Source organism: Mauremys reevesii, linkage group 3 (assembly GCF_016161935.1).
Source record: "Mauremys reevesii isolate NIE-2019 linkage group 3, ASM1616193v1, whole genome shotgun sequence".
NCBI lineage: Eukaryota > Metazoa > Chordata > Testudines > Geoemydidae > Mauremys > Mauremys reevesii.
This window is the reverse complement of record NC_052625.1, coordinates 52,690,678-52,717,416: the sequence shown is the minus strand read 5'-3', so window position 1 is coordinate 52,717,416 and position 26,739 is coordinate 52,690,678. Positions and strand designations below refer to the sequence as shown.

At 42.2% G+C, this 26,739-nt stretch overlaps 1 protein-coding gene and 1 long non-coding RNA gene across 2 annotated transcripts; one reads left to right on the top strand and one right to left on the bottom strand.

Moving 5' to 3' along the window:
- Positions 1–12,845: 12,845 nt before the first annotated feature.
- Positions 12,846–26,524, bottom strand: FAM177B (family with sequence similarity 177 member B). Its single transcript, XM_039529000.1, has 5 exons — positions 26,390–26,524; positions 24,690–24,845; positions 23,219–23,285; positions 17,076–17,173; positions 12,846–13,545 (listed from the first exon to the last, which is right to left on the bottom strand). Exons 1-5 carry the CDS (start codon positions 26,414–26,416, stop codon positions 13,327–13,329), a joined length of 567 nt encoding a protein of 188 aa, XP_039384934.1. The 5' UTR covers positions 26,417–26,524; the 3' UTR covers positions 12,846–13,326.
- LOC120400441 lies at positions 14,774–20,821 on the top strand. Its single transcript, XR_005595813.1, has 3 exons — positions 14,774–15,120; positions 17,123–17,224; positions 20,592–20,821. It is a non-coding gene; the product is annotated as an uncharacterized LOC120400441 (long non-coding RNA).
- Positions 26,525–26,739: the final 215 nt, after the last annotated feature.

The following is a 26,739-nucleotide window of genomic DNA, read 5'->3' as shown; positions in this document are numbered from 1 at the left end:
ACATTTTCTGTCATTTAATCTTAGGAGCAATTGCTGTAACCAGATGCCACAGTTCAGTCACTTATTGGTTATATTCATGTAATTGTCTGACAGCTATACAAACAAAGATCTGGAAAAAGGTTTGTTTCTTTAGGTTCTGGACTGCAAGTCTGAAACAAGAGCTGAATTTTCCTTGGCCAAGAGGCCAGTGTAAATCCAAAAATATTGTCAATTTATATTTTGAGATGCTGGAAAGAGAGATGGTGCAATTATGCAGCCTGTAGAATACACAGAAGTGGACACTTTTCTTTAACTCTATAAATTACAAGTATTTCTGAGATACATGTTTGCTATAAATGTCTGTTTATCTCTGTGTGTGGAATTAAACGGGGGAATTAGAGTCACATAAACAGAAATTATACCACATCTGGTATTAAAATTACTGTTTTCAATTTAAAGATATTTTTAAAGTACAGCTATGTTTTAAAAAGAAAATATCTCGGGGGTGAGGGGGAGGCTCTGCCCTGGGAACGGTAGGGAGCTGTTAGAGGAGTTGTTGCAAGGGTGGTGGTAGGGGGAGAGAAATAGGCTGGGCTCCCCATAACCACTCCACCAACAACCACGCTGGAATGGTTCATGGCCCCAATGGTCTAACTACATGGGGCAGGAACTACTTCATCCTAGGGGGCTGAGGAAACAGCAGGAAGAGAGAGAACCATACTGGGCTCCCTCAAGTCACCCCTCTTGACCATTGTACATGGCTCCAGCAGCCCATCCCTCCAACTGAGGCACCACATGGGGTAGATACCCCCACCTTCCTGGAAGGGGGGAGAAAGAGAGACAGGTCAATCTCCCCTGTCCACCTCTGGACCCAGTACACAGTCTCTGGGCTAGCAGCCTTCTCTTGCTGCCTGCTAATGTGAGTTCTGAAGCTAAACTTGTTCTGCAATACTGAAGATTCAGTGTGCATTATGTGGGGCTTGTTTCATTGCACAGAATAGAAGTTGTTTTAAAACTTTTTCCTTTTTTTAATTAAAAAATACATAAATTTACACACAAAAACTACACTACACTAGAAGAACATGACTTAGACTGCAAAGTCAAACACTACAAATGTTAAGCAATGCCAGATTTGCAGTTGTCCATGCAATCTTAGTTCAGCCTCCTTGTACATATGCCTTATGACAAAGTCTTTAATTACATGGTCACATACTGTGTTTTTCCGTAGGACCTCTCGTTCATTCAGTGCACACAATGGTCACACAAGAGGGCAGAGCTTAGATTGCACTGACCTCTATAAATCCGACTACGTTTCCCAGACCTGAAGAAGAGCTCAGTGTAAGCTCAAAAGCTTGTCTCTCGCTCACCAACAGAAATTGGTCCAAAAAAAGGTATTGCCTCACCCACCTTGTCTCTCTAATATCCATAAATCTGGCGTTTCCAAATTAAGTGCTTGACTTTATAACTTAAAGTTCTTTTGACATATTTTTGTATGTTATATATTAATAGACGGTATGAAGTGTTGTAGCCATGTCAGTCCCAGGATATTAGAGAGATAAGGGGTGAGGTAATATCTTTTATTGGGCCAGCTTCTGCTGGTGAGAGAGAGAGAAGCTTTCGAGCTACACAGAACTCTTCTTCAGGTCTGGGAAAGGTACTAAGGCCATGTCTACACTAGCGAGCTTACAGTGGCATAGCTGTGATGCAGCTGCGCTGCGATAAGATCACTGTGTAGCTGCTCTATGCCGATGGGAGAGAGCTTCTCCTGTTGATATAGCACTATGCACACTACCACTTATGCTGACGAAACTTTTTTTTTCATACCCTGGAGTGACATAAATTTTGCCAACATAAGTGGTAGTGTAGACATAATCCAAGAGTGGCATGCTAAACTGTCTGTTCCATCTTGTATTTAGCTGTAAGTAGTTAGCACATATTCTAAGGGACCATTCAAGGTGAAGTGGCCCGTTAACATATGACTACAGGGGGTTTAATGGGCCGCTTCGCCTTGAATGATCCCTTAGAATATACACTATCTGTTTCATCTTGTGTTTTAGCGGTGGGCATGGCTACACTAGAGAGTTTACAGTATCATGCAGCTGCGCCACTGTAAGCTCTCTGTAATGGTTCTAAACCAATGGGAGAGAGCTCTCCCATTGGCTTAATTAATCCACCCCCAACAAGAGGCAGCAGCTATGTCAGCGGGAGAAGCTCTCACACCACCATGGTGCTGTCCACACGGGGGCTTAGGTTGGTGTAACATATGTCACTCGGGTTGGTTTATTCACACCCCTAAGTGATATAAGTTATGCCGACATAAGCTGTAGTGTAGATATAACGTCAGTATCTTTCCCAGACCTGAAGAATTGCTCTGTGAAGCTCGAAAGCTTGTCTCTCTCACCAACAGAAGTTGGTCCAATAAAATATATTAACTCACTTACCTTGCCTCATATATTCACAGAGTTTGAGGCCAGAAGGGACCACCAGATCATCTAGCCTGACCTTCTGTATATAATAGGCTGTTAAATTTCACCCTGTTGCACCTGTTGTTGAGCCCAGTAACTTGTGTTTGACATACTAGTCATTAAGTTAAGCAAATAAGACTTTTAATACATCCAGGAAGTAGAATTGCTGCAGAAGAAAGTTACATTTTAATGTAGTCACTTTTTGGGGAGTGAAGAGTGTGGAGGTAAATTAGAAAAAGCAAGTGAATTTAGAAAGTCATAATTCAATTAATTTGAGGTGAATAAGGAGAATTCCAGTTTTGAGTGGTTCTACAGAAACTTTGCCCACCAAAGCTTCTCAGAAGGATAACCAGTTACATCATGAGAACAATGTTTCACTGACTAATTACAGCCAGAGGGTGGGATGCTGTTACTCTCAGATCTTCCTAGATGTCTCCAGCTTTTCTTACAGATTGGAGTCTGTTTCCCCCTACCTATCACAATCATTTTAATAGATTATGTAATTCTCATTGCCTTTTCACTAAACTCAATTAAGTGTATCTAGTGAAAATAACTTGTGCTTCAGTGTCTTTCTGTTGCTAACTCTTTGTGGCAGAACAGGTCACATTTTTGGAAATTTAAAATAGTCTTAAGAAATATCTATCTCCTATCAGACAGTGCCATCTAGTGACTAGATGTAGAAACGGATATAAGTATATTGTAACGGAGCTTCTTGTCAGATAAATAAGTAGTTTCAGGATAAATAAGTAACATTTTGAAAATTAATGAGTTTTACAAATTGAGTTTATCCTTGTAAATTAATAGCATTTTGGCACACCCAAAAATGTTATGCTTATGCATACAGTATGTTGCTCATATGGGGATCATCAATGGGTAGTAACATTTACTTATTTAGATTTTTATGGCACTAATTTCTGACACTGACACTTTGCAATATTTGAAATCCATTCTAGTAATGTATCAAACGTGTGTATCAATAATTTGCTTCTGGCTCCACCGTTATCAGTAATTAAGCAACCTTTTCCATAGCAGAGGCAACAATCACAAAAGAAACCCACCACCTCAAGCCTGTCACCAAACTTCACCCTGAAGCCCCTGAAAAGATTGGGGTCATCAAGGTCAAAGGCCCAACCCAAGGCTTTATTGCACATATAGGCCCTAAACTAGTCTAGAATAAGTTGATTATACATGTTAATGTCTTCATAATGATCTAATTTCAGCTGGCCATGCTCTGCCAATCCCTCCTTCTGCACTACTTCTATTGTTGTGCCACACTCCTGGCTGCCCTTTTTTCTCTCTTCATTCAAATCCCTCCATAAAATACAATTCTTCCTCCATTCCCACCCTGAGTTAGCACACCTAACTTGTATGTGCTGCTACACACACAATACCAGGAGTTCTCAAACTGGAGGTCGTGACCCCTCAAGGGGTCGTGAGGCTATTACATGGGAGGGTCACGAGCTGTCAGCCTTCACCCCAAACCCCGCTTTGCCTCCAGCATTTACAATGGTGTTAAATATATTAAAAAGTGTTTTTAATTTATAAGAGGGGTCACACTCAGAGGCTTGCTATGTGAAAGGGGTCACCAGTACAAAAGTTTGAGAACCACCGCACAATACTTTTTATTTTCTAGTTAAACCACTCTGATAAAATTCCACTGGTGATCCAAGGGATTGTATCCAATTGTATTGTTCTGCTTATCCATTTAGATTCTGATCTCCATAGGTAGGGACAGTGTCTTCCCACATGGAATAAGAATTTAACAAATAATAATATATATTTAAAAGCGACAATAAAGGGACATTATTTATCCTGTACTTTATGGTTGCATTCAGCATTAATCAATGGGAAAAGATGCTCCCCTTTAGGCCCAAAGCTATTTCTGCTCTTTTGCCCCATATTTCTTCCCCATGTTCCTTTCTTATTTCTCTCTGCACCTTAGCTGAGGCTATGTCTACACTACCACCTATGTCGGTATAACTTATGTCGCTCAGGGATATGAATAAGCCACCCCCTGAGCGATATAAGTTACAGTGACCAAAGCGCCAGCGTGGGCAGCGCTATGTCAGTGAGAGAGCTTCTCCCGCGGACATAGCTACTGCCGCTCATTGGGGATGGATTAATTAAGTTGACAGAAGAGAGCTCTCCCATCAGCCTAGAGTGGCTACACTTGAGAGCTTGCAACGGCACAGCTGCATCAGTGCAGCCATTGTGCTGCTGTGGTGCTTCAGTATAGCCACTCACTGCAGAGATGGGAGGGGCCCTCCCATTGTTCTAGTTAATCCACCTCCCCACAAATCAGTAGCTAGGTTGACAGAAGAATTCTCCCGATGACCTAGTGCTGTCTACACCAGCGGGGGTGGGGGAGGTTAGATCAGCTTAACTACGTCGCTCAGGGGTGTGGTTTTGTCACACCCCTAAGCGACGTAGATGGGTATACTTAACTTTTTATTGTAGTCCCCTGGCCTTAGTTTTCTCTATTTCCTTCCCTGCAGCAACTCCCAGCTCCTGTCCCCATCCCCAGTCCTATTTCATCCACTAAATGACCAGCAATGAAATAGTTCATGCTTACATGAAAGTGTCCTTGTTGGACCTTAGCATTAACTCTTCATTGAGATTACTTGGTGGGGAGAATCTGAAGATGTTCATACCTCCCAGCCTAATTGTTTCAAGCTGGCTTCAGACTCAGGAAGACAACACTACTTTGTTTACCCTTGGTTATATTTAGAAAGAAGGTTCTCTCTCTGACCACAAGGCCTAGTAACTTCTTTTTTGTTTTATTTAAATCTTAAATTCCAAACATTATATGGGTCCTATGTAGCCTGCACACCAAGTGTTTGACACCACTGACACAGAGGGAGAGTCCCTACCCTGAAGAGTTGATTAAGATATAAAACATGAATGTAATAAATAAATGAAGAGAAAGAGAGGATGAAGGTAAAAGTGAAAGGAACACTTGGCTCCATCAGTAGCTTTGTGAACAATTAGATCATCTCAATGCAAAAAAATTAATTATAAGAAATAAAAACCAAAATAGATTTCACTAATGGCTGCTGGCCCCCTGCCTAGCCATGGAAGAAAAAGTCATTATCATTTGAGTTACTCTGGTTACAAAAAATAGACCACAAGGTGCACAGCTAATCTCATTCCAGTGGGAATTTAATTTAATTAGTGTCTAATTTCAGATCACACTTCTGGCAGCTGTGTTTATTGCACATTCTTTAAAGCCAGAAATTAGCATGCATTGAAGTTACCATCAAAGCTCATTTATCCATATGTCTACATCCTGCCGGCTTGTAGCAATCTGGGCTTGTGTGTTTATTTAGCACTTTATTAAAGTTACAGTAAATAAGATTTAGTAGATAGTCTGGGTTTGTCACAGTATTTAGTATGGACTTGTTACACTGTCATGTTACAGCCTTCATTGGAAGTTTGATCAGAGAATTGCTGTTCACTATAGTAGATAGTATATTAATATGGTGGCATATTGGCAACAAGAATATGCTTTGATCTTGATAACAGCATGCTCTCTCTCACACACACTCCTCTCCTGCTCTCTCATTAACAATCAAAGCTCTAGTTGACCTTTCACTCCTAAAGCTACTGAAAACGTTATGAAACTGTAAGTTGATCACGTTGTTGGTCTTTTTAACTTCTTATAGGTTTAGGAGGGAGATGTGCTCTGTAGTGAACTCAGCAGTCCCTGTCATAGCTGCTTGGTCTATATGCCAGCACTTGCAGAGGCACTATCTGATGAAACAAGGCAGTGTGATAGACAAAGAATTGATATGTATGAATTTATGAATATTGATATGGAATAACAGTTTGAATATTGTAAATGACCTAGCCAATCAGATAAAATTATTGTATAACTATGTTGGGTTATTAGAATTACCTGTATGGATCTAACTTAATAGGGGGTAGTGGGAAAAGCAAACAAGAAAGCAACACAATATACCTAGATAAGAACACACGAGCACACATTTTCAACTCTGCGACAAACTATCATATCCAAGGATGCTATCTCCATCAAGTTGCAAGCCTTTTTTTGCCAAAGCTAGGAGCCTTGAAATGAAATAAACGCTAAAGAGTTTTAAAGCACTTCTCAAGGGAAGAAAGGACATAGCAGCAGCTGTTTAGGAAGACAGGTAGAGAGAGAAAGATGCTGTAGAGGGAGCCTAAAGAAGTTTCCCTTCCCAGATCCAGGGAATGGTAAGACTTAGGGAAAAGCCAGAAATGCTTTCAGTATATTTGTTGTTTTAAGACCCATTTTCTCTTAAATGCTTTTGTTCAAAATAAATAATACTTTGCTCTAAGGAGGCTGTCCACTCCCAGTCACTGCTGTCATTGTTCGTGGAGAGAACAAAACTGCAGAGTCTGAGCGTAACCTGCTGAGGTCCGGTTAGTGCCTGGGCACTGCAGCCAAGGCCCAGTCTCGGAGTGGGAGAATTGCATGACTCCACTCAAAGCCAGGTGACAGCCGGAGGCCTAAAAGCATGAACGGGATGCACTCGACAAGACCAGAGGTCACGGATGCAGTTTGCCTGGGAACTGTGACAGACAGCATAAGCTGTATCAGGCTAGCAGGGTTAGGGAGAAATACAGCTTTCTGTCTGCTGTATACAGTAATCTTCATTGAGGTAGTAAAGAACTCCCCATAGCTTCATTACAGCTGAGCCTTGTTTCTTCTTTTACACAAGAGATGCTCCAGGCCCAAATGGAAACACCAAATTCAGTTCTCCTTGAATCTTGAGGAAGTCCCAGTTTGGGTCTACATCTGAAAATAACTGTTCTAGCCAGGAATGGAGCTAATGGAGGAACATGAGGGTGTCCAGCAACCCAATCCCAAATATGTATCTGTGGGGGGATGTGACAGGGAGGCATCACACCCTCCACATTATAAAGTTTGTTGACACATCAGTGATTGTGTTGGTACACAAAGAAATCCTCCAGAGGGAAACAAAATCAGTTACCAGTATTGTGCATTCCAGATTTTTGTATAGATTTATATTTGTTGTATTGTCCAGAACCACTGTTCTACAAACAAGGCTCAGGACCTTGTGTTTATTTGTGGCCTGCTCCTCTCCACATACTAGGCCCCTGTTGACACACAAACTTTCCAGTGGAAAGAGTGGGGGAAATGAAGATGTTCTGTGTTATCAAGAGGCTTATAAAGGGGATGGGTGGAGAAGAGGAAATCAGAACTTTTACAGCTGAAGTCTGCATCTGACCCACTAACCTCCTGTCTCACCACACTCAGCACCTTGTTTAACTTGCAATCCTGGATTAAGCTCTTACTCTCTGTAACACACTGCTGGGGATACGCAGAACTGTGAGTCACTGTGTTACCTCTCTGCCTCAGCAAGAATGAGTTTTGCTGGCAACTAGAGTGTGTGTCAGCTCCCTGCCACACCAGCCTGTCTTCCCAAGTAGCAAACTCCTCAAGGTTCTCCTAGCCCAGACCTTGCCTAGCAGGTAACGATCAGTGAACTCCAGCCCCCCAAGCTCCTCAAAGATGTTTCTCTGCAATGCACAGCTCCTACCACTGTTCATTCACAGAAGAGATTGTTTGCTGCTCTGTTAAAGGTACATGTTTCACTGGTACCATGTGTCACAGTTCAGGGCAACTGCACCTATGTTTCTCTTCAGTGGTCTAGCTTATTAATTTAACTGAGGTAAATACTCCCTTCTCTTCAAACACAGCACTGAATTGGTTTATCGTAAAAGCGAAAAGTTTATTAACAGAAGAGCATGGATTAAGTGATATCAAGTAAAAGAGATAAAGGTAGAAATGGTTACAAGCAAATAAAAGTGAAAACATGCATCTAAAAGTCAAAAACTTAATCTAGCAAGATACAGTCTTTGTTCAAGATAGTTTATCTTACCCCCAGTCTCCTTTCCAGCTTTTTTACTGGCTGGCCTGACCAGGACCCCTCACAGAGATCAAATCGCTTCGTTTCATTGTCTCCTTAAGGTGCAGGATCAAGATGGAGAGCCTCTCTGTTCTTTCTATTCCCAAACGGACATCTTCATTTTACAGGTCAGAAAGGTGTCCTGGGGACTCAGTCACCTGTGTCCCTCTGGGGTGCAAGAGCCAGGTTAATTCTCTCTTTCAAGTTCAGGCTCAAGATAAGCCCCACTGCTTTAGCTTGATAGTTTTGTTTATAGTTAATATGTAAAAACTGAGATAAACCCAACATTCATTTGTCCAGGATGCACCTGTTTATCACCTTTACCTAGGCTAACCTGTCTTTGTCTTAAACTTCTAGTAACATTATACAGATGGAATTCTAACTTCGCACAAAGTTAACACACGCATTTTACAATGAAATTGATAACCAGTGTGGCTTTAGCTTTCAGATGAGATCTCACAAGGCATATTTTGTTCAAATATTATTGCAGTAGTGTGTAGGGTGAATACAGGGTACCTTTGCTCACACTCTCCATTGCTGAACTCCCTTGTCTGATATCACATTGTCTCTGGTATTGCTCACTTGCTCTTTCTTTCTCCTCTAACCATCCAGTCCTTCTGTGATTTCTAGTCCATCAGTGTCCATGACTTCTCCTCTGCTCTTCCCTCCTTCCTGCACTATTGCCAATTCTCACATTTTATCATGAATCTGGCAATATCTGGTTTTTGTCTTAAAGCTTCAGCTCCTGGAGTCAGGTGATTAGTACCTCAGCTTTCTAGCCTTCATGGTTGTGGGAAAAAATCTGAAAGCTTAAAGGCTCAAAAACCGGAAGACAAATAAAAACAAGATTTTATTTTTTTACCATTTCAAGATTTTAATGCATGGGATTGGTAATAGAGCTGGCCACTCTTCTCCATTGTCTGTCATTGCCCCTCTCTCCCATGGCAAGGTCTTCCACAGCCCCAGCTCACCCCCCTCTACCCCTTGCTTATTTACATGAACATGAATGTTTCACTGGTACCATGTGTCACAGTTCAGGGCAACTGCACCTATGTTTCTCTTCAGTGGTCTAGCACAACACCAACCCTTGGCTTTCAGCTCCCCAGCTGTTGTCTCTCTTGGGTGTAGACCAGTGTCTTTTTCCCTTCTGACCAGGGGATTTCCAAACCACACAATTCCTTGCCTTCAGAGGACACCTGCTTGCTTTCTCTTTAGAGACCATTAATAGATGTAATGGCTAGTTATAGGTACCACACAATTCTTTCTATGTAAGCCTACTTTATATCTTGGGTTTCGTAAAGTAAAAAGCACTACAGAGAAAACATATTCAAAATAATAAAGAATCTACATGCATGCTATTAAGCCTACCAAAATTAACCTCATTCCTAATATGGATTCTGGCTGGCCCAGTCCTTCCAACCATACTCTAAAGCTTGGGGCCCTCCATGGATCAGGGGTCCTGTCCACTTGCTGGATCAGAAAGAAGGCCCCGAGCCAGTTTAAAACCAGGCTATTTATCCAAAAACCCTTTCTTTGTCTGTTGGTCCTTGGACTAATAAATGTGCCACCTATCTAGGGGGGTAGTTTCTCTGGAGATGTTACAACCTGAGTGAATTTGCCTAATCAACCCCTGCTGTTCTCCTACTTACCCTTCCCAGGGAAATACATACAATTCCAAAACAACACATACACAGTTGCATTTTTAATACAATGAACTCCAGAGAAGTTAAAACTAATTCAATAGGTTTAACTTAATTTAGTAAAGTTTATTCAAGATATAATTGTCAATCTGTCACACTTTGTCCTCTGCCTCTTCATTTGTTTGCTGTGTGAACTTGTTTTTCATCATATGGTAAGATGTAAACTCTTTGAAGCAGGGACTGCCTTTTTAAATGACATGTGTAACAGTATCTAGCACAACTGGGGCATTATTCTTCAGAAAGGTCCCAATAATTCAGCCTGGAGTAAGTCTGACATAATTAGATGCAGTTCTCATGAGTCTTCAGGTCAAATTCAGCAGTGACAGAAGTGGTGCCTTTAGCACTAAATAGAGGCTTAAAGATGAGGTGTAGGATAAAGCCACTGTTTACATCACTGTTTGCTCTACACAGGATAGAATCCTGTGCATACCAGGAAGAAGTACCTTGTAAGAGCAGCAGAGCCTCTCTGCAGGGAGACAGATCTAATCACAGCCACAGCAGACTTTCCTTTTTGCTTCCTTGCAAGTCTCCAGGGGGGAATGTAGGAAGCCCCCCAGTACTAATAAAACACCTACTGCTTGAGGGCTGAATGGTGTGGAAAATAAGCTGCTTTGTGTAAAAGAGTTCCGCACTCCTGTTGAGGTTTCCTGTTCAATCTACTACTTCTCCAATTCTCTACCCACAGACAAAGCAGTGCCAAACCTATTCTGTGTTCTGCTATTCCCATCCTTCATTCACTTCCAGTGAGGCCGAGACACACCCCTTCCTGCGGACATGGCATTGGAGCATGGGTCTCACAGGGCCGGGGGAAGAAGAGCTGAAATAATGTAATTATACATGTGTGTATCTTGGCAAGTGATACCCAACTCACAGTGCGAAATTAGAGACTGGTCCATTCCCTGGAATTCTGATCCAATTGGGAACTACCTTAGAATGCAGGGAGGTGTTCATACCTGGTTCAGGCCCGTGTCTCCACACAAACATTAACTCTATAGATACTAGGACAGGCACCAAAATAAGACCATGACAAGATACCACACAAATTAAATCAATAGACTAGGCTTTTGGTTTTACTAGGGCTGTCAAGTGATTAAAAAAATTAATCGTGACTAATTGCGCTGTTAAACTATAATAAAATACCATTTATTTAAATATTTTGGATGTTTTCTATATTTTCAAATATATTGATTTCAATTACAATAGAGAATACGAAGTGTACAGTGCTCACTTTATATTTATTTTTATTAAAAATATTTGCACTGTAAAAAACAAATAGTATTTTTCAATTCACCTAGTACAAGTACTGTAGTGCAATCTCTTTAGCATGAAAGTTGAACTTACAAATGTAAAGTTATGTACAAAAATACCAGCATTCAAAAATAAAACAATGTAAAACTGTAGAGCCTACAAGTCCACTCAGTCGTACTTCTTGTTCAGCCAATTGCTCAGACAAACAAGTTTGTTTACATTTGCACCTGAAAGTGAGAATAGACATTTGCATGGCACTGTTGTAGCTGGCATCACGAGATACTTACATGCCAGATGCACTGAAGATTCATATGTCCCTTATTGCTTTGGCCACCATTCCAGGGAATGTGCGTCCATGCTGATGACGGGTTCTGCTCAATAACGATCCAAAGCAGTACGGATCGACACATGTTCATTTTCATCATCTGAATCAGATGCCACCAGCAGAAGGTTGATTTTCTCTTTTGGTGATTTGGGTTCTGCAGTTTCCGCATCAGAGTGTTGCTCTTTTAAGACTTCTCAAAGCATGTTCCACACCTCGTCCCTCTCAGATTTTGGACGGCACTTCAGATTCCTAAATCTTGGGTCGAGTGCTGTAGCTATCTTTAGAAATTTCACATTGGTATCTTCTTTGCATTTTGTCAAATTTTCAGTGACAGTGTTCTTAAAATGAACAACATGTGCTGGGTCATCATCTGAGACTGCTATCACATGCAATATATGGCAGAATGTGGGTAAAACAGAGCAGGAAACATACAATTGTTCCCCAAGGTATTCAGTCACAAATTTAATTAATGCATTATTTTTTAATGAGCGTCATCAGCATGGAAGTATGTCTTCTGGAATGATGGCTGAAGCATGAAGAGGCATATGAATCTTTAGCGCATCTGGCACAAATATCTTGTGACGCCAGCTACAACAGTGCCAAGTGAATGCCTGTTCTCACTTTGAGATGACATTGTAAGTGAGCGGCATTATTTTCCATAAGTGTAAACAAACTTGTTTCTCTTAGCGATTGGCTGAACAAGAAGTAGGACTGAGTGGACTTGTAGCCTCTGAAGTTTTACATTGTTTTGTTTTTGAGTGCAGTTATGTAACCAAAAAAATCTACATTTTTAAGTTGCACTTTCACGATAAAGAGATTGCATTATGGTACTTGTTTTCTTTTGTTTATCATTTTTACTGTGCAAATATTTGTAATAAAAATAATATAACATGAGCACTGTACGCTTTGTATTCTGTGTTGTAATTGAAATTGATATAGTTGAAAATGTAGAAAAAAATCCAAAATATTTAATAAATTCCAGTTGGTATTCTATTGTTTAACAGTGTGATTAATCATGATTAATTTTTTTGAGTTAATTGCGTGAGTTAACTGCAATTAATCAACAACCCTAGTTTTTATACAAAAGGACCCATTCCTTTAGCAACTTACAGTCTAGAAATAGAACAGTCTAAAAATATAAGAACATGGGAATCCACAAAGTGACTATTAGTTTTCTTAGTGTTCACTCATTCACTTAAAACAAAAAGGCAAGTTTTACATCATTCTTATTTTGATTAGGAAGCATCTGTAGCTACCCAGAATAGACTATGATTCAGCAGGCTGCTTTAGATATCCTAGCATACCAAATTCCATTGCATAGTCCCAATCGGATGTTTTCCACTTTCAAAAGTAACCATCTAATGTCAAGTCCATGATTCACACATCAGAATGTAAGGGCTCCAGTTCAATGCTCATAAACACAGGGAACCAGGTGGCAGATGCTCCATTAACCTTCTTAGCTCAAATAGTAAAGAGTCAGATGTTACAGAAGGCAGCATTAAACCTTCACCATCTCCTTTCTACCTTTTTCTGTCACAGAGCTATTTTGGCTCTATCAAGCTGGCTATTGGACACTTGAATAACACTTCTGGACAAAGGAATGTGACGTGTTAGGCCCAGAGCATGCTAATGATATATTCATGTCCTATTATAGAGTTATTTCAGTGTCAGAAGAGACCACACTGACAATGTTGCCATCATTTCTTAACAGCTGAGATAGAGTTTGGACTTTGTAGGTCATGTTTTGAAGCCTCATTAATGTTTGTAAAAGTGCTTCTTTGAGAAAACTCCATAGTATCCTTGAGTCTAATAGAGCCATATTCTACACTCTGTACCTCAAGGTGGTGTTTTTCATTCAGAGATTCTGCCTCATTTGTCTCAGAGATCTTTTCACCATCTTCATCATCTTCACTTTCCTGTAATGAAGACAAGACAATAAGAAAAATTCACTGGACAAAATGAAACCTATTCTGATATCTCCTATAAGGAGACACTGACGCTGATAGCAATGTGAGTTTTTTGTTACCTTGGGCTGAGTAGCTCCATTACATAAGGTTGGGTTACTGTCTAACTGGCTGTAACTGTTATACACAAAAGTAACAGGAACTCTGAGAAAGGCCAGCGCTATAGCTTGGAACTTGTTTTAAGTTTCTGAAGTAGTGATCTGTTCTGGAATTAAAAATGCTACAAGCCATGAAACATACTTAAAGTCTACCCTGAAAAGTAACTATGTAAAATCACCACCCTCTTACCGCTCTGCTCTGTGAGTTTATTCAGAAATAGAGTTACCAGACAGCAACTGTGAAAAAACAGGACAGGGAGTGGGGGGTAATAGGCACCTATACAAGAAAAAGTCCTCAAAAAACAGGACTATCCCTTTAAAAATGGGACATCTGGTCATCCTATTCAGAAAGAGATCTATTTGCTTTAGTGAAAAAAAGTAATTACTACTTTTTTTTTAAGCTGTGCCAATTCTGCAGAACATATAGCTCTGGCCAGGTAAGCTGGATTTTTTGGAGGGGTTTGGGGGGCACCCTCATGGGTCAGAATTGTTATGTTCCAGTTGCAAAGCCTCCTATGCAATCCTATTGTCTTCAACTTATGCTCTCAGTTTCCCTTTTCAAGCCCACTAACAGGAATTAAATAGGTCTGCAGAGATGTACCTGAGGGCTTAAATTTGAGGACAAATGGGGTTGCACAGATGGAAAGCACAGTGTTTGACTAGTGAAGAGCCAGAAAGAACCAACTTGAGTGGAAGATCTCAGGCTGAATTTGCAGAGCTGGAGATGAGATTTTTATATTTTTAAACACCTGTAAAAACATATTTAATATGGAAATTATTGGTCTACAAACTGAAAACCCACAATGCCATTTTCACACAAAATAGGAGTGTAGCCTATAGGGATAGGTATTTGCTAGGTAAGGCATAGACATAAGTTAAGGCAGTAAAGCAAGGAGTTTACGGGCCACAGCCTGTAAGACAATAGCTTAGCTAAACAAGGAATAAGGCACCAAAGCCTCAGCCTATGCAGTTAACCAGGAGTAACCCCAGATCATAAGAAAATGCTGTAATGACTAAACTGCTAACAGGTAACCATAAGATTCTCGTTTATACTGGTTTGAGATATTTTAAATTAGGAACATTCGCAAATGGCTGATCACAAGAGTGCCATGGTAACCAATTGGCATATATTCTAATTAAGCTTGAGGTAAAAGGCCTACTGACTTGTGGGACAAGGGCACCCCAACATTAGTAGGGTGAGGAAATACAAATAAGGACAAGGAAAGGAATCCCTACTGAATATGTGTTAGGCATAGCGGTGTCAGCGTAACACATTATAAAAGTTGTCTCCCAGCCTGTGCGCTTAGGAAGGGAGAGATGTAGCTCTTGGGCCCTGCCAGGATGATGAGCACTGGAAATGGTGATGAGGAGGGAGATGATGGTGAGGCAGATAATGACTAACATTTCAGGTCGTTCTGCAATGGATGGTGTGAGTATATGGATGCTCTGATGCAAATTCTGTATTATCTCTATCTATCTTGCTGGGTTGCAATGTTTGTGACTTTGCTTACTGTATTAATAAAACTATCACATATACAGAAGGTTTCCATAAGTGTAAGTGTTGCAACCATATACATCAGGGTTCCCAACTGAACAGTAATGCTAATATTACTGGCCTTGATCTTGAGACAAGAACCTATCCAAGCTTGCGGTGCTAACTGGGAATTCTTAAGTAATCAGACTAATACACAATCCATAGATGAGACAACAGGACCATCTTTTAAAGAATAAAGCTGACCCCAAGCAAGTATTTCAGATTTTGGGGGGTCTGTGGTGGATTTAGAATTAAAAAAATGGTGACTAGTCCTTCTCTCTAAAAGGACCAAACTCAAATTCTATATAAGGAAATCTCTGAAATTTGGGGGAGATTCAAAATACAGACCCAGGTCAAAATTTTGCAGCTTGGGTTCATCTCTGTTTACAAGCAGCCTTCAACCATGCAAAATTGTCTGAAAATGTGGTGGTGTCCTTATACATCCATTTCCACCATAATTCAAAAGGTTGTTTCTTGTAAAACTTTGTTGCCAGCAGGGGCAGCTCCAGACCCCAGCACGCCAAGCACGTGCTTGGGGCGGCATGCCACGGGGAGCGCTGTGCCGGTCGCCTGGAGGGCGGCAGGCGGCTCCAGTGGACCTTCCGCAGGCGTGCCTGCGGAGGGTTTGGTGGAGCCGTGGAACCAGCGGACCCTCCGCAGGCACGCCTGCGGGAGGTCCACCGGAGCCGCGGGACCAGCGACCGGCAGAGCGCCTCCCGCGGCATGCCGCCCTGCTTGGGGAGGCGAAATGTCTAGAGCTGCCCCTGGTTGACAGAACTCATCCAATTTCTGTGTCCTTAGCTGAATATAACATTTCATCTGCATGCTCATTTGTGCACAGCAGTTTCCTCAAGAAACAGACATGCCTTTGATCAACTTAACCTACAACAAAACAGCCATATATCACGGTGATCAGTAACCAGTTTCTCAACATAGCAGGGCAGGGCAGGTCCTTTTGTTCCAAGTTTTGGAAGGAATGAGTAAGAGGACAATTGGAATTACACTACATTATTCAGTTGGAACAGTCTTTTGGAGCACAAGCCAGCAATGCTAAGATAAATATTTCAGTAGAGCAGACCTCTAGTGCCTTGTAAATAGCGGACAACAGAAAAAATAATACTAAAAATAGGAAGTTTTTTAAGGAGTTTGTGTTGTTCACACCCCAAGGCTTCTCCACGTGGAATTTTCATTTACTTCTCTATTCTAGGACCACCATTCAAACATCTTCTGTTTAGGTGTTGCCAATACAGCATCTTGACTCAGTCCAGACAGGTGTGGCAATATTTTTCTCCAACCCCCATCCCAACAGTGGTTTCTGAATCTGCTAACATGGAGTGATGTTAGAATGAATGACCAAACTTTTCTGCCACTACCAGGAAACATATGCAGATTGTCTTCGCAATGGAGCTCAACCTTGTCAACTCACAGAGTAAGACTCCGAAAGTCACTTTGGAAGAAAACTAATACACAATACACAGATTTAAAATCAAAACCCTGAAGCCTGACAGTTTAATCACAGCCACTTCAATGTATATAGTGCATTCTGATGCCAGCACGTCTCAAAGCTCTTCATAGGACCTGTACAGATCTAGTGACCTTAGTAAAGCTTCAAAGATCCCACAAGTGATCCACTGAAAAGATTTTAAATTACATATGCAGAGAGAGAAAAAGAGAAAGAACACACATGCACACAGGTTTGCTTAGATTGTAAATTCTTTGGGGGCGAGAGTCTTTGTTTTGTGTCTTGTTTGGAAGGAAGACTGTTGGTTCTTAATAATAAAACATGATAAATTAAGTGCCATATTTTTTGTTCTCCACTTGTTAAAAAGCTATGTATGCATTTCATTTACCTTCTTCTGTGCCCTGTAGTATTCATCTATTGCATATTGATATTTAGGTTCATTGAGTCCAAAGAGCGTGGCAAGCTTCCCACCGAGGAATTCGCAAGCTGAAAAGACAGGGAGGAGAAAGAATAACAGCAATTCTATCCCTTACATAAGTAAGAAGCTTGTATAGAGAGGCACTTTATGTGGTGGGAGAAAAGAAATCATTTTACACACTGACGTATAGATGAACAAAAGGACAAGGGCTGTCTTCATCAGCTCAGGAAATACAAGTCCACGTTGAGTATGTCTAATCCTCACTCCAGAAAACTACTTAATGGCTACCCATTTCAATCTTTTTCCAAAGAATTGGCCAGCATTCCTGGAAATGATGTACTGTATGTCACTTATACCAGTTGCAGTCTGAGGCAGTTTCTTCCATACTGTATTTCAACTATACTTTGTGTAAACAAATTCAGCCTGGGTTGTTTTACATGTCAATTCACTCTTAAATAGTAACGAGGTCATAGACAAGCCTTCTTTCCTTTCAGGATCTTCTTTCGACTTACAAAAGTCTCCCTTCCTCTTTATCAGAGAGAAGAGATGGACTTTATACCTCTTTTGTTTAGGAGGCTATTGATTTTTTAAGGGGAAAAAGTCATTGTGACTGCTTTCAGGTGCCACTTTTTCAGACTTAGCACTGGATGCCTGGAGTACCACAATTTATCAAAATTGTATGTAATAATGTCAGTTGGCAGAGCTAGATTGTCCTAATCCATCTTTCTGCAGTATTATGCTTGTTAACCTGTCTTCACTCTGACCCATTTCTTTTCTTTATGGCTTCAGTTTCTTGTCCCTCTGCCAATTTCTAATCTGCTTCAGTAGTTCTACCTTTATTTGTGCCCTGATTTTCGGTTGGTTTATATCAGTCTGATCTGGGACACAAGGATTTTCTAAAGCCCAGGTAGATTTTGCCCACCCACTGTTTTACCTCCTGCCTACCAATTATAGTAACTTAAAGTCATCCCAGTTAACGTTGTTTTGTTGTTACGTTGCTGATCAATTAGGGAACATGCTCGTTTAAAGTTGTGCAATGCTCCCTTCTAACGTCGTTTGGCAGCTGCCTGCTTTGTCCACGGCTTGCAGCAACAGCAGCCCGTTGCAGCTAGTTGGTCGGGGCTTGGAACCAGGGTCGACCGGCAGTCCCCCTATCAGCTCCCAGCTCCCCTAAGTTCCCTGTGCAGCAGCTGCCCAGCAGGCTATCAATTGCTGGGCAGTTCAGCTGTCCCTCCCCACACTGCCATGTGCTGCTCCTGCCCTCTGCCTTGGAGCTGCTCCCAGGAGCCTCCTGCTTGCTGTGCAGGGGGGAGAGGGAGAAAGAGGGGAGCTAATGTCAGGGTGTCCACCTCCTACCTGCTCCTGCACCCCACTTACCCCATCTTCCACAGAGCAGGGGACACACACGACAGGGCTCAGGCTGGAGGGAGCTTGCTGGCAGCAGCTGCAGTCTCAGCAAGCTGATCTAATTAACAAGGCAGCGTACTTCAGAGTAGGGTCAGCTACTTAAAGGGGAAATGAGCATCTCTCTCACACACACATGGTGTGTGTCACTGTCTGTGATGGTGTCTCCCCTCCCTCCATTCCTGCTGCCTTGAAGAGTGTGAGAGTTAACCCTTGAGGGCTCAGCCAATTGCTAGTTCATCATTTAGCAGTAAGGCATTCCCTGGGAAATATCCCACCCTCGGACTCCTCCACCTCAACCAAGCTTGACAATCATCATCACTGTGTACCAGTATTAAATTGTTTGTTTAAAACTTATACTCGTTTGTGTGTGTGTGTGTGTGTGTGTGTGTATATATATATATATATAGTCTTTTGTCCAGTGGAAAAAAAAAATTTCCCCTGGAACCTAACCCCCTCATTTACATTAATTCTTATGGGGAAATTGGATTTGCTTAACATCGTTTCGCTTAAAGTTGCATTTTTCAGGAACATAACTACAACGTTAAGTGAGGAATTACTGTAATGCCATTTATTATAGGCGGGGCAGGTAGAGACGACTATAGTTAAAGTTACCTAACACTTTCCATTATAAAGATCCTGTTTTCAGTTGCTTATGACTTTGCCAAACTTAAACTGCTGGAGCTGAAATTTTCCATGGCTGGTGTCGGTCTCAAGTTGAAATTTTTGCAGAAGTTTCAACTAACATTATTGTCATTTCCAAGAACGAGGTTAGGGAAAAAATGGTTTACTGCTGTTTTATTGAGGAAGCTGTTGCACCTCCATGATTTAGAGCCGGGACTTGAGATTTGGCTTTGCCCTGGTGTCAGGATGCACCTTTTGCCATCCCTATGAAAATTTGCCCAGATTTGGTCACATTATAAGCCATAGTATAAGAACATAAGAATGGCCATACTGAGTCAGACCAATGGTCCATCTAGTCCAATAACCTGTCTTCTGACATCTATCAATGCCATATGCTTCAAAGGGAATGAACAGAACAGGGCAATCATCAAGTAATCCATTCCATTGTCCAGTCTCGCCATCTGGCAGTCAAAGGCCTAGAGACACCCAGAGCATGGGGTTGCACCCCTGATCATCTTGGCTAACAGCCATTGATTAACCTATTCTCCATGAACTTACGTAATTCTCCTTTGAATCCAGTTCCAGTTTTGGTCTTTACAACATCCCTGAAAAAAATCTGTTAGCATGTGCTCAGTAGAGATTTGTTAAAAGCTGGAAGCCAATTGCTCAGAAGATTCCATCTGCACTGAGCATGCTCCATCCCTCAGAGCTCCTGTGTGCTGACCAGACTGTGCATGCACCATCCCCAAAGAGCAGCTGAGCATACATCATCCCTAGCTGAGTAGCTCTTTCCCTTCAACTGTTTTGCCCAGTTCCCAGGAGCCACTGTAACTGAGACCAGGGAGACTGCATCTCCTGCACCCTCAATGCTCCCCTTGCTGGTACCCAGAAAGCACAGAGGAGCAAGCAGCCTGACTAGAATGTAGAGGTATGAGCAGGAGAGACAGGGAAGAGAAATGCAGGACAGGGCAGGGCAACTGGAACAGAGAATGTGATGGATAGGAGCAGAAGGGGAGAGGGCCAGTGGTTATAAACCACTAGAGCACACTTTCCTCCAGAACCCGGAACTGAACCCATTATTCTCAAGTCTCACTATTCCTTTGCTGTGTAGCAAATAGCTGTGAAACCATGGCCAAAGTTTGCATCTTATCTTTCATGTTGACCTGCCACTAGAAGGGATAACAACATTCTACTGCTCCTGGTTAATCTTTTAACTCAAGTGGCAGAGGAGTCAACTGTGCTGTGGATCTAAATATCCAAACCCTGGTGATGACCCACGTATGTGTTTGTGGGTCAATATAGTTTCACACGATTGTTTTTTCCTTTTTTTAAAAATTCAGGAAATTACATTTAAAAAAAACTAAGTTAAAAGAACATTAAGGTGCCAAAGATGCCAGAATTAAGATTGCCTTGTATATATGCACTGTGGTAGTCTTTAATTATCACTTTTTTCCACAGGACCTCTGCCTCATTCAAGACACAGGACAGACTGTGAATGGATCGTGATTGTGCGGTAAAGGAGATTGTTGTCTGCAGGATCCCTTCCTCATTTGTTGCACAATTTGGAAAGTGTGCAGTGAATGAGGCAGGGATTGCAGGAACAGAAAGGATGGTGTCATGATTAAGATAGTTGAATGCTGTCCCGGAGAAAAGGATTCGATCCCAGCCTCTGCTGCAAAGTTCCTATGTGGCGGCAATAACAAAAGTTTTCACAAGTGGCCACTGTGTGCGCGCATCTCATTTTCTGAATCCCAGATTAACACACATGAGATCTGAACTGTAGAAATGCTGACCTCACAGCTGCAATAGAAGTCAACAGGAGCTTTGCTTTGAGCATTAAGCACCTTAATATGCTATGTACTTACAAAAAATGCATCTCAAATAGGGCACCCAAAATTAGTTGACACTTGACAATTTTGGCTCTAATTTCTGTGCATCAGTTCCCAGTGTGTAAAAGGAAGGTAATATCCCCATACCATAGAACAGTGTTGTGAAAATAACTCCATTGTGTTTGTAATATCCCCATACCATAGAACAGTGTTGTGAAAATAACTCCATTGTGTTTGTGAACCACTCCAATGACAGCACTATGACGACAGCATCATAGAGATGCTCAAGAGGAAATTAATAATTCTAGGATTTTGATGGTGTGCAGTAAATAACACATGGAGCACACATGGAATGAAGAGGATAAAATCAGATACTGAATAGCTAATTATTCACTGAGCACCATCCCTCGTGTGTACTGAATAAGGCAAGGGTTTTGTGGGGGAAAGTACATCTCTACCCCGATCTAATGCGGTCCTCGGGAGCCAAAAATTTTTACCACGTTATAGGTGAAACTGCATTATATTGAACTTGCTTTGGCCTTCGATTGATGGACACTGATCCCCAGCTCTCTAGTCCACAGCTAGTTTTCAGCACTCTTACAACCCCTACTCTAGGCTAAGGGGTCAGCATGGCGGCAGTTGTGACCACAGCAGGTCTGAGTTACACAGCGGCTACCCCCGGGCTGTTTGCTGCAAACTTGCTCTAGGCAGGGAACAGGGAAGTCCTGTTTTCCCACCCCGGTGATCCCCACACGCAAGGTCTCAGTCTCCGTCCTCTCTCCCCTCCCTGCTGGGTGAGGTGGCTCCTCGGTCCTGCCTCTCTGCTGAGGGCCGTGCTGGCTGGCCGCAGTCTTTGCTATGTGGGCAGCAGGGATCGTGCGGCCTGACTCCTCAATGAGGAGCTGGGCCCTGTGGGGTGGAGTGGGGCGAGGCTCAGGCAGGGTGCTGTGCTGGCGGCTCCTGTCTCTCCCGCTGTGCCCCACCACTGCAGCCCCAGATCACCCGTAGATGCGGGAGCCAGGTGAGGCTGGCCCTGTGGGTGGCCGCTCTGGAAGCGTGTCCAACGTAGTGGCAAAATAATGAGCTCTGTTCAGGTAAAGATGGGTCCACTCGTGTGTGCCGACACCTTGCCACGAGGGGCTGACGGGCTGTTACCTAGAAGACTCCACTCCCGCCTGTCTCAGGCTGGCTGGTGAATCCTGTACCTGCCCGTACCTCTGATCGCTCACTTGGGGGAGGGGTGGTTGTTGGTTTGTGCACTGGGAGTTGTTAGCTGAACTGTGCTGCCAAGCAGCGCCGTTGTCTTTCTCTTAGCCAACAGTGGCATAGCCCCACCCCCCAGAATGCTGCTTTACCACATTATATCCAAATTCATGTTATATCGGGTTGCATTATAACAGGGTAGAGGTGTATGTGATCATGTAACTCAGAAGATTATATCAGAATTCCTATGCACAAGGAAATTGCTCAGGCACCCTTAATTCTGGCATTTCCCTGCTTTTGAGTGCTTGACTTTGAAACTTTAATGTTCTTTTAAGGTAGTTATTTTAGATGCAGTATTTGATATACTGTCACACTAGAAATGAAAAGGATACCTAGCATCTGCCAACTAAAATGACATATACAGAGGCTAGTGTTGGTTAAAACCATCACTGTGACAATGAAAAGCTGATTTAGTATTAGCGGGCTGAATGAAAGTGAGACCAGCTTCATGGCAGCAGACCCACAGGAAATCATCTGCCACGGAGGTTATTTCCAATGAAACCTGCTCTTCTTCAATAGCGGCAGCATGGCACATTGTGCTAGACATGTGGGCAGTACAAAAGTCAGAGTCCCCAAGGCTGCCTAGCCAGATCATGACTTACTGGTACAGCCACCAGGCTCCTGCCACTGAATTCAGGTTGCTCTGTTGAGCATGCTGAGGCAGTCCCCACATTGGTGGGAGCTTCTTTCTTGTTGCTGTAAGAAACTGATTTTTTAAAATGACAATGGCCTGATCCCAAATAATCTAACCTAAAGTATTTCATATTTAATAGTGTTACCTTGATGTCTATCTCCTTGAAAGAAAATACCTATATATCGAGAGAGAGAGAGAGAGAGAGATTTTATAGAATAGCAACACCCAGTTTTGAGAGAATACATGAAAGATGAGGGAAAACATTCTGGTGGTGGTCTTATATTTTAATAATATTTAATGGTAATTATATTAAACTCATCTAAAATAACCCTCCCACTGATGCCAAAAAATATACCTACTAAATAGTGAAGTTGTTGCGATTCGAACTGCCCACAGCCGCAGATAGAGCCCCCAGGAGAGTTTGGACTACAAAACAAGAACAAAAGGAAAACTTTAATTTTAGACATACAAAGCTGAACTAGTCCATGGGGTTGTACCAGAGATTAATTTGGCCCATAATATTTGCCATATGCAAGGGCTCTCCCATTGTGTAGGGGAGAAAGCTATTTGTTTTCTTCAGTCTTTACAAAGGCTGCTGTTCAAGCTAGCTAGTCTCAGCTGATTTACAGCAAGTCTCTGTCTAGGGATACCAGTCCCATTTACCAAGCCAACAAGAATCATCAGTACAACGAACATATATACAATAGAACACAAAGGGTCCAATCCTGCAAAATACATAAACCTCTGAGGAACTTTGAACTCAATGGGACTTCCTCATGTGAATAAAGTTGTTCACAGGTTTAAGTATTTGCAGGATCAGACCAAAATACTAAAAATGTTTGGAGATTTTTGATAGAAAGAGACACACATGTAAATGTCAATACTTAGCCTAATATAATACATTACATTTTCAGAGATGTTTACAAACATTACTTATTGGCACTGTATCCCTGGGAGGTCAGTAACTTAAGCCTTGTCTACATAGGGATGAATTAAAACAAGTTAACTAAGGCCTTGTGTACATTCAGAAATTAGGTCCGTATAACTTCATTGGGTTGGAGTGTGATAAATCCAGAGCTCCGGTGGGGATTTAAAGGGCCCGGGGCTCCCCACAGTGGCAGGAGCACCAGGCTGTTTAAATCCCTGCCCAAGCCTGGCTGCCGGAGCTCTGGCGCCACTTTAAAGGGCCTGGGGCTCCCCGCAGCAGCTGGAGCCCTGGGCCCTTTAAATCACTGCCGTGGAAGCTGGTCCAGTCTGACACGGCGTACTGGCTCTTGCCAGAATGCCGCACTGGATCGTACTGGCTTACTTTCACCTCTGCCCTCAGTCTTGTTCTCATTTTAGAGAGGAGGAAACGGATGTATGGTGTTTAGGAATGGGTCACGGAGCACCAGGAGACATGCTCCTGCATGTTTTTGCTTGGGGACATGAATTCCTTTTGGGTAGGTTTCTTCTCATCTCCTTGCTGCATCGTCACCACAAGATGCAGCTATCATTAGGTAGGGGTACAGCATAAGAGCCATGAATTTTTCCTCCTGTTTTGATCTGCTTAACCACTACGCTCACCTCAGCAGTCAATCCCATGGGCATCAGGAATAAAGCATGTTAGCAGGAGAACTTGGAGAAGCTTGTACTATTGCTATCTAAATCTGTTCTGTTAGAGAAGTCACAATATTTACAGAGAAAAAAAAAAAGAGGCACGTGATTATCTACAGAGCTAGCTATTATGGCTGTGAAGGGTGCAGTGTTCTCTAACGTGCATAGAACAGAAACACTCCTTCCCTCTTCCAGTCTCCCCAGAGTTTCCTAAAAGCCAATAACAGGGCTCACTGTGTCAAGTGGCTGCTGCTGCTCCTCCTCCTCCTCTTCTTCCGTACTGTACTCTTCCATGGTTTCACCATTTGCAAAGTAAATGATCCTCCTTGGAGACTTTGTTTCTCCCTTGTCTTTATCCTCCATCTCATTGTGCTGGAAGCCATCCTCCTCCTGCTCATCAGAAAACACCCACCAGGAGTGCCCTCTTAGTACACTGAATAGACAATGGACTGCATAGTGTTCAGCTTCACCTTAACTCTTAGGCTAAGGAATGTCAGGACTGGGTTTGAGAATCTTATTTAAGCCCTCAAAAGGTATAAAAAGAGTCCTGTATATTTCAGTTTGGGAAAGAAGAAAGAGTCCCAGGGCATAGCCGGAGCTACAGAAACCTGGCCTGTGTCATGATTGTGGTTCCAGCTCTTACAAGAACAGGTACAATTGTTGGCGTCTCAAACAGCTCTTCCATGGGTCTTCAAATGTCTGTACATGTTTTCTGTCATTGACTCAGAGTATTCTACTACCATCTAATCTGAGACACACTTCCCAACAGCAAAACAAAACAAAAAAAGTGTCACAAGGGCCAAATCAGGCAACATGAATGGCGCTCAGCACCTTGCAAGATCACAGCCTAAATCAGAGGTGGGCAAACTACAGCCGGCAGGACCGTCTTGCCTGATCCTTGCGCTCCTGGCCAGGGAGGCTAGCCCCTGGCCCCTCCCCCGCAGCCTCAGCTCGCTGTGCTGCCAGCGCGCTGGGCAGCACGACTGCGAGAGCCTGGGTGTAATATATTAAATTGCTCCCTGTAGGAATGTGTCACTCATGGGGCACCAGACTGTCAGCCATAAGTAGCATATTCCTACAGGGAGCAATTTAATACACTACACCTGCCCTCCATACACTTTTGGAACTTCAATATGGCCCTCAGGCCAAAAACTTTGCCCACCTCTGGCCTAAATGAACAATCTGCAGCTTTCTCCTGTGACATTGAATAACAAGGCAATACTATTTATATAGCACCAAAAAGTGCACTGAGGGTTTCACAAATAGGGATGACAGGTCCCCCCGCTCTGAAGAGCATCACAGACCCAATGAGGGAGAATCATGATTTCCTTTTTCCACAATTCCTATTCTTTTTTTCTTTCCTTTCTCCTTCTGCCCAATTTTAGCATTTGCCTTTTAAATTGCTTAACTTGGGCCCATTTGGGTTTTGTCTGGGTAAGGACTACAGTAAAACGGACAATGCATACATCTTTTTAAAGTTTATCCTTTCATAATTTCAAATTTCAACAACAGCTATATAAAATATAATCTAGAGCTAAGGTGGCAAATAGGTATGAAGTAGCTATGGAGAAACCCTTAAGATAATAAATTTCTTAAACTACTTATGCTCTTAGTTCAGAGGTGTACCATAATTTTATTTTTAAATTTATTTGATATTTTCCCTTCCAATATATAGCATTCTTCAAGTCAGACAGGAAAAGTTATATATGCTACCTGCTACTATGTTTTCCCCATTCCATTCCACTAATCAATTTCCAATCAGTCATAAGCAACAAGACAATAGATCATTACTTTAACATTCCAAAGACAATAAATACTAGTTTACAGTGTTCTCCTTATGCTTGAAGGAGAACACTGGTGGGATCAAATAAATACATTGCTGAAATATAAGTGTATGAAATCTCTAGCCAACAACAGATCAAAAGCAAATTCACCTGTAGAATCTCTCTGGTATCTTCCATCACTTGAAGTTGTAGTGCAAAAGCTGATTAAGTTGTTTCCAAGACAAGTAAGGGAAAAAACCTAGAACCATGACACTTAGTGATCATGTACGTAATTTGTGCATGGGAAAAACCCCTGCTCTGTAGCATTGGCAGCAGCTTAGGTCTGGAGGGAAGTCAAGGAAGGTAAACTAAGTGCTCCAGGATGCAACTATCTGAAAAGACTGGGCTGTGTTTGAATTGTGGGCAGGACCTTTTTATTTGCATGTTCAGTAGAGTTAAGGTGACTGGTTGGGGTAGCAAAAGGAATGTGGGCAAGGACATGGACATTTGCACGTAGATAG